The sequence below is a fragment of the Lepisosteus oculatus genome, chromosome 5 (assembly GCF_040954835.1).
Source record: "Lepisosteus oculatus isolate fLepOcu1 chromosome 5, fLepOcu1.hap2, whole genome shotgun sequence".
Taxonomy (NCBI): Eukaryota; Metazoa; Chordata; class Actinopteri; order Semionotiformes; family Lepisosteidae; genus Lepisosteus; species Lepisosteus oculatus.
In genome coordinates, this window is record NC_090700.1 from 7,546,649 (window position 1) to 7,560,996 (window position 14,348).

At 36.1% G+C, this 14,348-nt stretch overlaps 1 protein-coding gene across 19 annotated transcripts in view; it reads left to right on the plus strand.

Annotated features, from left to right (window-relative positions):
• The window catches only part of dlg2 (discs, large homolog 2 (Drosophila)), a 276,018-nt gene that overhangs the window by 4,716 nt on the left and 256,954 nt on the right, over nucleotides 1-14,348 (plus strand). For all 19 annotated transcript variants that reach the window (XR_011189623.1, XM_069190023.1, XM_069190039.1 and 16 more), the window contains exon 2: nucleotides 853-984. Coding sequence is in view for 18 of the 19 variants with exons in the window: in XM_069190039.1 (XP_069046140.1) it covers nucleotides 853-984 (132 nt within the window). In the remaining variant the exon portion in view is untranslated. The remainder of the gene's footprint in view (nucleotides 1-852; nucleotides 985-14,348) is intronic.

A 14,348-nucleotide genomic window follows, 5' to 3' on the forward strand; every position in this document is an offset into this window, starting at 1 on the left:
AATGTGTCCCATGAGCAATTTATGGAAAATGTGGACTTGTATTTTTATTGTGCATCAATATATTTATATAACATCAAGCATTTTTTCATTGCAGCTCCACTGAAAACATGATGAGGAAATTGTGTACTTGCCATTGAAGAAAACTGAACTGTTTTAAACAGTTAATGTTAGCTAATTTTGAAATGCTATATATATATGTACTGTTGCCTGTTTCACTTAGGTTGTTGTAGTGTGCATCTTCCGTTTTATTTGTTTTGTCAAATCATTCGATTTAATGCCATTCTTCAAGGGGAGATCCCACCAGTGACAAAGCCTGGGGTGTTTTGCAAAGGTAATGGGAAATGCTCTCCCATGTTAACTCTGCAAGTATTACTGTGGTTGGTGGCACACTGGTGCAGGGAATACTACTGCTGCTTCACAGCGCTGGGGTCCGGTGTTCGATTTTGGAGATGGACTGCTATCTGCGTGGAGTTTGTATGTTCTGTGCGTGTTTGCATGGGTTTCCTCCAAGTGCTCTGGTTTCCTCTCACAGTTCAAAAACATGCTGGTAGGTTAAGTGGCAACAGGGAAAGTGGCTCCGGTGTGAGTGTGTCTGCCCTATGATGGATTGGCGTCCCATCCAGGATGTAGCTTACGGCAGTAGGTTCTGGATCCCCTGCGACCTAGAATTGGATGAAGCAGTTTGAAAATGGATGTAAAGACAGATGTGATTTTCATTATTTTTTTTTCTTGCTGGTGTTGATGACAGTTACTGACAGGCAGGTGTTCTAAAACTGCTGATTTTTTAATGTTAATATGACTCTGTTGTCATTTTTTATCGACTAACAAATCTTATTTCCGCCTTTAATATAGACACAGCTCGAGCTTTAGGGCTACTGGAAGACTACTGTTCCAAACTAAGAAGGCCTGAGGAGCAGCAGCTAAAAACGGCCATTTTGAGGGTTATGGGAATCTTCAAAAGCAGCCTGTTTCAAGCTCTGCTAGGTAGGTGAGACCAAATGTCACTAAGCAAATCCCAGCACACTTCTTGGAGGTTATATAGAAAACCTCCAACAGCTGACTTGAATGGCATTTTTGTCTGTGAAGTTTCTGTATTATATTTCCTTCTTTTTTCTCAGTAAATCTGCACACAGAATGGGAATCTGCATACTTTTGGTTTCATGTTGGAAGTACAACTTGACCTTTCAATGTGAAAAATTAGTGTGTCTTTATTTGCTGAATCGCCACTCTTATCTCACCTGGATACATAATACCGAGTTATATTTCTTTTGAACTTCAAGCTTAGAGTGCAGAATGTGTTTTTGTTAAATGTATTATTGTTTTGACTACATATGCAGGTCATTGCTTCAAAGGACATTAATTTGATATAATGCTAATAATGTCATTTCCTTTTAAAATAAAATCATTTGTATACTGTATATATAAAACCCTTAATCGACTTTGTTTCTGAAAACAAATCCATATGTATTTTGTTCTCACAAGTGCTCAACAATACTGATATTTATCCTTCCATCTTCTTATCAGTTTAACAATATAGGGCCTCTGTACACATATTCACATGGTTTGCATATCTATACACAAACTTCTGTGTTAATCCTGATGGAAGTCTGCTGTGATGTCTTAATATTCAGAACATAACTTGCCTAGAACACATAATCTAGTAGTAAGTTTTTTTTTTTGCTACATTGCTTACATTAATGTTACTGCTAATACATACCGTATGGTATATTAGGCCTTTATTGTACAAGGCACTGGTGTTTGGAGTCACCCCTCAGATTATCTGTCAGAGCTGTCTTTACTTATCTAAAGATTTGAAGTGCTCAGGTAGCATTAAGTAGACTTACTGTATGCTGACAAGGCTGACAGTCTTTGTGTGTGTTGGTGTCACCATATTGCTTACTTGAGACTTTGTTTGCCTGTGTATGTGTTTATGTACAATTTGTAATTGGAAATTATACAAAGGAATCATTCTTGATCTGAGGCATCTTCTCTTTCAAATTTATTTCATGCTATGATGGGAACATGCTTATTTTAACAAACGTGAATTGTTTGGAAGTAAGTTATGTTCTGTGCTCAGCCTTTTGCAGTTGATTAACCATTTAATTATATATTTTGATGGGATAAGAAATGTAGAACAATGCAAGGTATAGTATCATACAGTGGTGGCCAACTCTGATCCAGTCCAACAGGTCTTATAGGTTACCCTTAAATCACACATTTGTAAAGACCTGGGAGACTGATTAATTTAGTGTGTTAACTGGAAGTCAGAAAAGATTAATGTCTCATTTGCCAATCAATGGCCAGCAATGGGCATGAACGCTATGATGTGTATGTCAAATGATCTCATTACTATTGAACTGGACAATGCATCTGTTTCAGCGTGCAAAAGAAATTATCCCTAATGTTTAGAACTTCTGTGATAGATATTTAACATTGTGCTGGTAACAAATGGTTAGTATCAAATTGCATTGTGTTGGATCACAGGTTAAGTCTGAAATATTAGAATTAAAAACAAGATGAAGGATTCTTAAGACCTGAACAACCTCGACATCCATAATCGGTATGGTGAACTTGCATTGTGATGATTATGACAGTCTGTGAATTGCAGGTAGGAGTGAACACAGGGTCTACAGAGTCTACAGTCTCAGTAAGCAGCAGGACAGGCAACAGAAGGCAGTTAGAATTTCTGCAGTCCTGATGTGCCCAGGACACAGGAGAAAGGGAGGAGAGATTGAGTGAACATGAGTGGAGTGAAGAGAGGGAACTGCGACACCTCACTACTATTTAATTCCCTTTAGTTTGATTGATTAAAGCAAGGCTGCAAAACCTTCTCTGAGACTTTACAACTTGTGTTCCACGTCACACCAGTTAAAACATATCAAGCTCAGAAAAAGGTATCCTGAGCTGGAGCAAGCCTGATTGAATGGTAGCATAAATACCACGTGCTCTTTTAAATGGACAGAGAATATGATTTACATCGGTTTCAAGACCTGCGACATATTGCCAATAGGCTTTGCCACGCCTGTGATATTTTTAAAATAGCTGCCATCACTTGGTAGTTTGTTTGGTTACTTCAGAGTAGCAATTCTGTAACAGTAATTACTAGTGTGTGTATGGCTTTTCTGCTGAGTCAACAGAATATCTTCAGAGCTCAATATTTCCTTGCTTAACAATATATTTCTCAATTTAAAAAAAAAAGTTAAATAAATTTGGTTAGCCTAAATTATACTGAGTCAACTGCTTGGTTTATTTTCCATCTCTGGACTTATTTTATCATGCCTAATCACAATAACATTTGTTATGCATGCTAATGATTATGGTCTTTCAGCTCCGACTTAAAGCTGCAGTTAAGAGTTTTTGCTTAAACTTGGATTGACTCATTTCTTCTTTTGAACTTGATGTTTTTGATTTCTTGCATTCAATTATATGCCATTATTTGCCATATCCATGCAGAATTATCTACTATACAGCATATACAGTATGACGAAAATTTGCCAAACACAACATACACTATAGGTGTTTTTTTTAGAATGGCACAATGAAATAATATTAACTTGTATTAATGGAGTGTTGTACTGCTTGGACTTTGTCTTCTTAGTACCATTTTTTTGCAGAATAAAGGAGAGAATCAGCTGATCCATAATACCATGGAATTCTGCATTTGGTCTCTTTTTATTCCAGTGAGAATAAATGACTCATACCATGCCCAGTACTGTTTTCAGGTAACATCTGCTTTAAGCAACTGTTTTTGGGAATCACTGTACTGCATTTCAGAGTAATGTCTTAATTTAATAGAGTAACAAGGTGCTGGAGAAAACAGACAATCACATACATAATTCCTGATACTTGGCTACCCTTCTGTTGTCATTAAATAATTTGATTGTGGCCCTAATCCTACCATACCTGCACTTGATTAAAGCAACTTACTGATTGTTGGATTATAACATTCTGACTGAAAACTCAGCTTTCAAATATTAAAACAGTTCTGAGTAGAAACACATTAAACTTGGTCGCTTGAATGTTTTCTGAGCTCTCATCTGTTTTCCATTCATCTGTTGGAATTGTGCTCTTCGCTCTAAACTTATGCTCTTTTATGTGTTTTTTTGGAATGATGTGCCTAGTTTATAGCACTGGCTACATTAAGGAAAGTGCTTTCTCCACATGCAGCATCTTTCACCATCATGATGGATGTATGAATAGGAATCTGTGGGGGTTGGGATGGTTTTTTTATGAATTCTGAAATAAAACATAATTTTAACCCTGCCCTGGAACTAATGCCTCCTGAAATAGATGTAATCATCTTATCAGCATTAGGTAAAAACTAATCTCTCCGGGGCACACTCTCCCATATAACCCATCATTATGAAGTGGAACCACTTTTCATCTATTTAACCCTTTAAAGAATAAGCTTCCTGCAGCAGCTTATCCTTAAAACATCGAAGAAGCAGACTTGACATGCTAAGAACAACAGTCTGCATTTTGGCAATCACATAATTGGCATCCTGATGCAAACAGTAATTGTGGCTGAAAATTAATTTGTGATTATGGGTCCAACTGCTTGGCAAAGTCACTGCCTACATTTTATCTTTTACTAGGCTTTATATATTCATTACTGTTCATTACACCAAAGAAATTAGTGGTCTGAACTGTATTTGTTGTTAAGTCAGACCTGATTTCTTGTACACATTTAAGGATATGTATAGTAGTAGATCTTTAAACAGAAAAGTTTTTCCTTAAGGTTGTTACATTTGCAGTTCTTATGCGAGACAGAGAATTATTATTTTTTCAGATCCGTTGGAAAGTAATTGCAAGACATTGCGTAAATAAAATTATTAGTTTTTTATGTTTTTTATAGTTTAATGATGTTATTTTTTGCTGTAGATTGTGACATGCAAAAAGGCTTTTTAACCTTATACTGTATACCACTAGTTAAAACAAACTTGTTTGGGGAAAGTTGCCAGTAATGTCTTGCATGAACCCAGACATGCTTGCAGATGTGTAAAACAGGATAGGACAAACAGGAATTCTTGTTCACAGACAGTGGTCTAACATGCTATGCCAGTACTGGATACTGAATAATCATTACTCTTGCCAATCGTAGTCAAGTAAACAAGAGACATTATTCAGAAGCCATTAATGCCACATTTCCAACTATGCTCAAGACTGAGGTTTTATCCACGGACTGGAGAATTGCTAATCTAATGTCCATCAAGAAGATAGGTGAGAACAGTGTACCAATTAATTATAGACCTACTGTATAAGTTTGACTTCCATTAAATGTAATAGAAAAGATTATTTGAACAAAATTTGAGGAGCACCTTTTTGATAATTGAATACTAGAGAATGGTACGCATGGATTAAGAATAGGTTCTTTGGCTCTTTTAGAGTTCTTTGAACAAGCAACATCAGTAATGGATACACACTGGCCTTTTGATGTGGTATATTTAGATTTTCATAAGGCTTTCAATAAAGATCCTCATAAAAAGATTAGATCTCAAATTACAGGTGGTAGGCATTCAGGGAAACACAACTGTTTGGGCTGAGAATTGGTTATTAAAAAGAAATCAGTTGGTAAAAATAAGTGATGACTACTCAAATCAGGGTGCTGTAACTAGTAGAGTACCACAGGGATCTGTATTAGGACCACTTTTCTTAATTTTTATCAGTGATCTAGATTCTGGTACAGTTAGTTAAGTAATCAAGTTTATAGATGAAGACAAAACTCTGACTTCTTTTTAGAAATTCTTCTTTCTAGAGATCCTTGAGTCAACTAGCTAGTAACTACCAAACAAGCCAGCTGGGCCAAATGGCCTCCTCTTTTTTGTACTCTTTCGTATGTTCACAATTCTTTTATTCCAAGGAGATCCATCCCCAGAGGAGAGTCGGAGAGTCTCAGTGTTGTAATTGAATCATCATTTCCTGAGAGGACTGTCTCTAAAGGATGAGAAGCTGGGCATCACAAAGTTGTCTAAAAGCAGTCACATAAAATCCCCACCTTTTCTTTAGATAGTGTGCAGCTACTATATATACTGTAAGACCTGTATTGTGTCTGAAAGTGTCTTGCTTTGTACTGTGCTTGTGAAGTTTAAATGAGCCTCATAACTAGTTTGGATTACCACTGGAACGTTAACACAGGAGTAACATTTGCTGTTTCAAGTGATTGCAAAGTACAGATCAAACTTAAACAGAATTAGCTTTTATCAAATGTAATTTATTTTTATGTGAAATGTGAAAGTAGTACTCATCCTTTTTTGTAGTTTTGTTTATTTCAATGTATACCTTTGAGCGATGTATACCTTTGTACTCTATACAAGACTTTCTGTTGCTATCTAATACAGTATTATTCTTTATATTTATGCCTTAGAAGCATTCTATCTATACAACAAGCAGCTCCTCTATATATCTCATTTGTATGCTCTCTACCTCTCCCTCTGCTGAGCACAAAGTAATTTCAGAAATAATCCAATGAAAGATGACTCTCTTAAGACTATGAAATTGTTTCTGTTTCTCCAGGCTGTGCTACCTTGGGGACTTGCTCCCACTTAAAACCACAAAATGTGAAAAATGTCACTGCCAGAAAAAGGTCTTACTTTTGTACGAATGAGCAAAACAAAAGTTTTTAGAGCAATGATTTTTATCATCTTAAAGCTGGTCTTCACTATTATTTTTAAGGGAAACTGACAGCCCTTTTACAGTATATTAAGATATTAATTTATATCGCTCTAAATATATTTATATATGATATTGAAACTAATTGTAGAAATATAGGAATAAAGGTTTTGTTACTATGTTTCTGATAAATTAGTTGATTGCAATTTACCATCTGTGGGTGTACACAAGATGGAATTAAGAGTTATTCATATCTGAATTGCTCTGACGGTGCTGTACATACTTATACGGTTTGTAAAGGGTGACATCTAGTGGCTACAGATGAGAACGCATTTCAAACCAGAAGAAATTCCATTCAAACGAGAACAACAAAAAGAAATAGCTGGAGCAAAAACAGATCTTGTGCCTTAATTCAGAGAAAAATAGAGAATAGTGGAAGAACCTCCCTTTCTAGGGATACAAAAATATTTGGTTTTCTGGGGAATTTGGCTTTTACTTAATTGGATGACTAAAGTACTACTGTATGTCAGTTAAAGAAGCTAATATTATGTTGTGTAGCGCACAGATATATTTTGGTGAACAGTTCATCTAAAAAGTTTGTATCATGCCACATAATTTTGATCAAAGCCATGATGTATTTCTGCAATAGACTGTTTTTTAAAATATTTCTGTGAACTGAAAGACCTAAATGCTTTGAGTATGGACGGTGACATATATCTTTTCTCATATGTCAGTCACTGTTAATTGTGTAGTTTCCTATTTCTGCTGTGGATTCATGATTAGTGGATTAAAGCTAGGTAATAATTATTTATGTTGAGTCATTTCAATAAAAAAACACTATAGCAATTGCTGATGATGAATGATGGCCTTTTTGGAGTATGTGAGGAAAGAAGCTTGCATGTGTTTGTATGTTTTATTGAAACTCTTATCTCTGATACTCAAATCCTATAACTTCTGACAAAGTACATTTTCAGTCAGGAACAAGAAAGCAATGGAAACCACAAATCATTTTTTTAATCTGGACACAAAATGTGTTACATCTCTTTTTGACCTACTTCATACGTTCCTTGAGCATAATGGCAGTTTCTCCTCAGAGTTTCTGATATTATTTTAAGTTTCGATTTTCAGTTTTAAATAAAAAAAAAATGCTGTGGTCCTAAGAAACAAAAGTGCCAAGCGCAGTCTTTGCTGTTTCCATGGAAACTGCAACATGCAGCTGCAAAAAAGCCTGAAGGCCCCAGGGTCTGTCAGGCAATAAAGTTTTCCAAAATACTTAATTCCCCATCACATCTGTGGTGTGTTAATGGCAAAGCTTTTGACTTGAAATTTATGAGCATGTGAGTATGACACATGTAACAATAGGCTAAATATAAATCTATTTATAATGACAGTAAAAGTGGGAACAGACAAAAAATTAATTAGAAGGCTAATAAGCTTTCAGGTAGTTTGTATTTACATATTAGTGACAAAAAGTTTTGCACTAAAGAAAAATCATCTTTTCATCATTAAATGAACTTTTGTTTTTTTAATGAAAGTGAGATTCTTTGCTCCTTGCAGATAAATGCAAAATTATAGGAAGACCTTGCATTTTTTTTAACTTAAGAGGAAGAAAAGCTGATCTTTTGCTCATAGAGACATTCATCTGGGATATTAGAAAAAAACAACAACAAACAACAAATCAAACTGTTCTATTTGTCCCATGACTTCTAAAACAGCACCAACAATATTAATTATAATTCCTTATATTCATAAAGGACTTTTCATCCCAAAGGATCCCAAAGCATTTACATTTCACATACGTTATAGGAGGGGACGCATTTAATTCATTATTACCCTGGGTTAGGGTGCAACAGCCATGATGTGCCAGGCATCCCGCAGCAGATCAGGTTAAGAAGTGAGATCAATTGAATTAACAATGTAATTTAGGGAAGCCAGTTAGTGAAAAAGTGGAATTTAGTCAGGCCTCCAGAGTTACCACCCCTACCCTTACAAACTTTGCCATGGGATATTTAATGTTCAAGTAGCCAGGACCATTATTTAATGTCACATCCAAAGGAAAGCACATCCTACAGTAAGGTGTCCCCCTTTACCATAATTGGATTCTGGTCCAGATGGAAGAGTGCCAACAATGCCAATTACAGAAGCAACTGGTTTTTGTATTTCTGGAACAGAAAGTAATTTCAAACCTATTTTAGTATTGATATTCCTATATCCTGATGTACCACTCAGTTGGAGGTTTATAGTTGCCTGTGGCATTGCGGCATCAGTTTTAGCACCCTTCGTCTCAACTCAGTTCATTTACCCGAAGCATTTCTGTTACTCATTAGGATCAATTTGCATTCCCAAAATTCAAAATGGTACCACTGATAAAAAAGGATAGTTTAATAAACTAAAGTTTGTGAATGACACTGCTGATGAATAAAGTTGCGTTTCAGTCATAATGTAGTAATGCATGGCTTACAGGTGACCCTTAAAATATAGTCCCATCTAAAAAAAGCACATAACACTGTCATCTGTGCATCTTTGAAGCATCTTTTTATTTCAATACACAGAAAACCTTTCTTAAAGAATCAGTGTAATTGAGAAATACTGCTCCTTTTTTGCAGAACAATCTCATTCTGCAGATGGCAGTACACTTCTTGTTTCTGTGAGTGTTATGCAAATGCAGTGTGCCAGGTACTGTAGCTTTGCTGTTAAATTATTCCAATGTGTTTTCCCCAAGAGTGCTGTGTGTTTAATTGCAGAGCTAGCCTCGTCTGCACTTGAATTCATTTCAGTGTGATATTATACAGTATACTGTTGAAATATTTACAGTATTTATCATAATGTCCTCTAATGGAATTCTTGGGTGAAAATGTAAGCCAAATTTAGATTCATTCTGGTTATAATTGTATATAACTTTGAAGACAGCAGTGAAACCATTGATGGCCATGTTTTTGCCAAGCTTTAACTATTATTAGATCTAGATTAGTTATGAAATATGTATACCTGTATCTCACATGGCTGAAAGAAAAAAGCCAAAACAAAGCTGTTTCTTTAGCAAGGATACCAATTGTGACACATATTTGAAAACACAAGATTTATTAGGTCTTCTAGGCTTACTATTTAGCTAATTGTGCAATGAAACACATAAATGGATGTAATGTGAGGTATAGTTTTCTAGGAATGAGCTCCTCAGTGAAACTATTTTCACTTTTTGTAAAGGCAAAAAATTGGTTCCTTTTTTTGTTTTTGTTTTTTGGTGCCAGACTCAAACTACAGGGGAGCCCTATTCTCACTGGAGAATCGCAGCACGCCTTACATAATCCACTGAGCTGTAAAATCAGAGGCTGGGGCTGGTGTCCCGGTTCACTGCTGCAGCTGGGTGCTTACTCATCACTTCAGATACCGCTGGTGTTGATCCCTCTGCCTTCTGGTTGCATTGGAATCTAACGCAGCAGAAGGCAAGGGTCATACATCACATTGATTGGCAATGAAGCTGCTGCTGGATACAGAAGAGCATGCTAGGGGGAGAAACCACCCCAAATAAATCACTTATGAGAAAAACACTGTTTTTTTTTATTTTTGTTCTTTGCCTCAATGGGTTCTGATGGTTAAATCGTGGTTTCCTATTCATTTCAAAGTCAGCTGTGTGGTTTAACAGGAATGTGGAAGGGCATACCATGAGTGGCTTTGCTATCTGTTGCATGCACTCAGCTGTGAAATCAAGCTGAACTGTTAAATGCTGTTGTGGGAAATCAATCTGTTTGTTGCTCAGTTGGTTTGAACATCTCTGCCGTGATGTAAAATGACCAGCATAAAAGCGCAATTAATTACAAAGGTAAATATGACTGACTTTCTGACCTCCCCCCAACAAATATTTTAACTGTCAGAGATAAGAGGATAATGTACTGTTTGTCTTCTGGGCACTAAGGGAACATCTGTGTCTTTGTTGCAAAAACTCAACCACAAAGCAATGGTCTCTCCCACTTTTACACACAATATGTGGTCTTGATGACCTCAGTGTGTCTCACCTAATCCAGTAGATAAGGTCATAAAATTGATAGCAAAAACCACTAAAAGCACTCACAGACTCTTGTTAGGTCCCCTGGAGTGCCTGGTGGTGTCACACTGTTAAGAGGAATGGAAACAGTGTTGACCCAAGCATCCCAGACTGACCACAGGCTGAGTAGGAATCTCCCCTTGAGTGAAAGAATACAGCCATTACCTCTCGGTCTGTTTCTCTGTCCCTCTTCTACTTTCCTTTTGCTGAGGATGAAGTACATGAGGACCAAGAAAGGGAATAAGTCTGGAGGAAAAATTATTTAATAGCAAGAAGAATTGTTTCTTCATTTATCTAATGGAAGCCAGCAATCGTGTTTGAACATCACCATGTTGGAGCATGAAGCAGTCAGCAAGTTTCAGAAGGCAGAAGTGAATATTGGGGAAAAGCTAAGCATACAAAGACATTGATCTTATAAATATACAGTTATCTCAAACATATGTACTTAATAACCAAATCCCCCTATGTCTTTGTGTTTGTGGTCATAATAGCTGTTCTATTGCAAATATTTTGTCTTCTGAATAACTATATTATAGTAGCCACCCTAGAAATGTACCAATTAATAGGCACCTCTGTCATTGTGGGGGAGGCTTGGCTCAGGGAGAAGAAAAAGAAGTGAGCATCCTCTAGAGAGAATGAAAGATTATAGAGATGAATCCTACGCAGTATAACCCACACCACCCACCCATTACATAAATGTGAAAAAGAATCTGATACGCATTGTATGTGTGTGTGAATCTCCTCAGATTCATAGCCTGGTTCCCATGGAAACCACAATTTGTAAATCTGCATGCAAACAGCTGCTGTTGCATACCTCAAAGCAGGGAGATTGCTTTGAAAAAAGAAGAAAATGAGGGGAAAAAGTGTTGGAAGAGTCCTCTTGTCAGCTTTGGTGAACACAGAAAGGTGGAATATAGAGGTTAACTTCCATGTCTGCCCAGCATATACTCTATGCTTTTCCCTAGGGAAGGAGGTACAGTGACTAAAACTGACAGACTTGACTGTATTAGACATACAGAAGGAGAGCTTGGGTAGGCTATCCCTATATCCTCCATTAGTGCTAGAGACTTTTTTAAATAATGTATAACATGACCTGAAAACCTGCATACCTGTAAACTGCATAGCTATAAGAATCCAACAAGACATGTGGGCTATTCATACATTTCAAATGAGCGTTTTATCCCTTTCTGTGTTATCTACATTAAGCTGTTTAATGGTGAACATCTGCTTGCTTATGTCTCTCTTTGAAAACTTGAAAACAAAATGCAAATCAAACAAACTACAAAGAACCCTCTTGACACAGCTTTCGTTTTTTTTTTTCAAATCTGCCCTGCAAATACTGTAGCTATGTGTGTAACATAGCACATATTTATCCTGTACGGAAGCAGATACCAAGACATTTGCTGAACCTTCAAAGCTTTGGGGTTTTATAAGCTGGCATAGTCATGAAGATAGTCACATGGTTAATCTTCCATTTTCAGTTCCATTTTCTTTACTGTTTTCCAATCCAGTAGGATAAGCCTGGTTTGAAACTAAAATGTTGTATAACCACCTTTAGCACTTTTCTAAAATGTGTGAATACATGGTCAAGTTTATTAAACAAGTTTCTTGTTCCTTGGATTTTATTCAACTGCTCCGCGTACTTGGAAAGCTTTGATTTATGCTTTATCACTGAATGTTCGATTTTTCCACAAAGCAAAGATAATTGTGCATCTCTCTCTGAGGCTTGTAGTGCTCAAATCTGGTACCTGGTAAACTCATGGAATGACAGGGGAAAAGGTGGTGTGAAGCAGGAGAGGAGAGGGCAAACAGGGAGTTAACAGACTTATTGTAGGGCGTCTTGTGGCTCCTCTTGCCAAAACAGCACTTTGTGTGAGGTGTAAACTGATTCATACTGTCAACAGGTCATTATTCTGAGTCCTGGTTGTTCAGAGTAGCAGGTCCTAATTGCATTGTACATTTTTTTCTTTGAGAAAGGGGAAGGAAAATGATGACCTTGTATTAAAAGGAGCACTCAGTGGAATGTGGTGGTAATGAAAGTTCAGTATAAAACTCCACTATTCAATTTCCTGTTATATAGTACTTATTGTTCAGTACGATATTTGACAAATAAAAAGAATAATAAAAAAAAAATAATATTGAAAATAACCAGTGTAATATGCCAACTAGGTATTTTTCATAGCAGGATTTGATTTTGTAGGCAGGGCCAAAAATTACTTTTTTGGAGGACATCTTAGAATGTGTTGTTGAATAGAACAACTTTATTTAAGTTTTTTAATGACAAGTGACAAACTTGTAGAATCTCAAGGTTCTCTATCTTAAGGTTCATGTTAGAAAATAAGCCTAAAGATCCTTTTTAGTGATGGATTTTTAAATTTTTTGATACCTTTTAACAAATAAGAGAACAGCATTGTACCCTTTAAGATAACAGAATCAACCTATTATATATACAGTACTATTATATACTATATATTCGGTATTATGATTATATTTGGTTTTGGCTTATTGTAACTGGGAGGGGAAAACAGATGTTTTCTTTTTACTCTTTTGTAAAGATTTGTTTCTGCAGGTGATGACATCAGAACTAATGACTGTAGATTTTTTGAAATACTGAATTGCAATCTATTATTTTATTCATGTGCATCTTTTGCAAGCTCAGAGCCAAGCATGCACATCACACTGGTGCACGGATCAAGTGAGAAGTTAGGCAGCTTGACATCTGGTTTTGGTGAGGCGCCATGTCTTCAAATAGACTGTTTAGGGAGGTGCACACGAAAAGCTGTTTATTTCTTTCAAAGCATATGGACGGTACAGATAAGTAGGCATAACAAAGACATTTTAGAAATGGCTTTCAAAAACTACATGTGGGAATTACTGGATTTAGGACGATGCTTGTGTCTGTGTTGTCAATTTGGAAGTAAGTTTTTTTGAGGATTCCATTTAACCTGCAGTGTGTTTTTGCCAAATGCAGAGCACGAATTATGTTTAGCATACAAAATGCTGTTTTTTATTATTTGTCATAGTACTGAGATAGTACTCAGACCTGCTCTAGTATGTTTTACTTCCCTGTCATTGCAATGCATTGCAAAGTTAAATATCTCTTTATTTCTTAATTTGTTGCATATATGTTTGTGTTAAAATACCATGTTTTTCATTTATTTTTATTCTGGACTTAGTTAATTACTGTTCCAACTAATGCAAACATCCTGTCTTATCCTTCTAAGGATAGATCTAAACCAATTGAAACAAAACTAGTGGTAAAGGAGTAAGAACTCAAAAGCATGGGTAATAGGTAAATAGAAACAAAGTGCACCTAGTCTTTAAAACCTTTGGAAATGATAAAAAACCAATGGTATTGTAAAGACAGATGGCCAGTGAAAGTCATATGGGGATAGTCCTGGTTTTAACAGCCAGATTGACATTTCAGGAAGTTGGTCACATGCAAATGGTGATCCTGCCCATAGGATTTATTGGATCAGTGGGACTTTAAATACATAACGGCAAATGATTTAATTCTGAGTAAAATAATTAATATTATGGCTGGTCAAATGTCTACCCATTTGTCACTGGAAAATATTTTCATTTTGGAAACACATCTAGAAAGACTGTGAAATATGTTAAGTGAAAAATGAATTGATTCAATCAAAACATAAGCTTGGATTAATGTGGAAAGACAAATGCATTTAGTTTCAATACA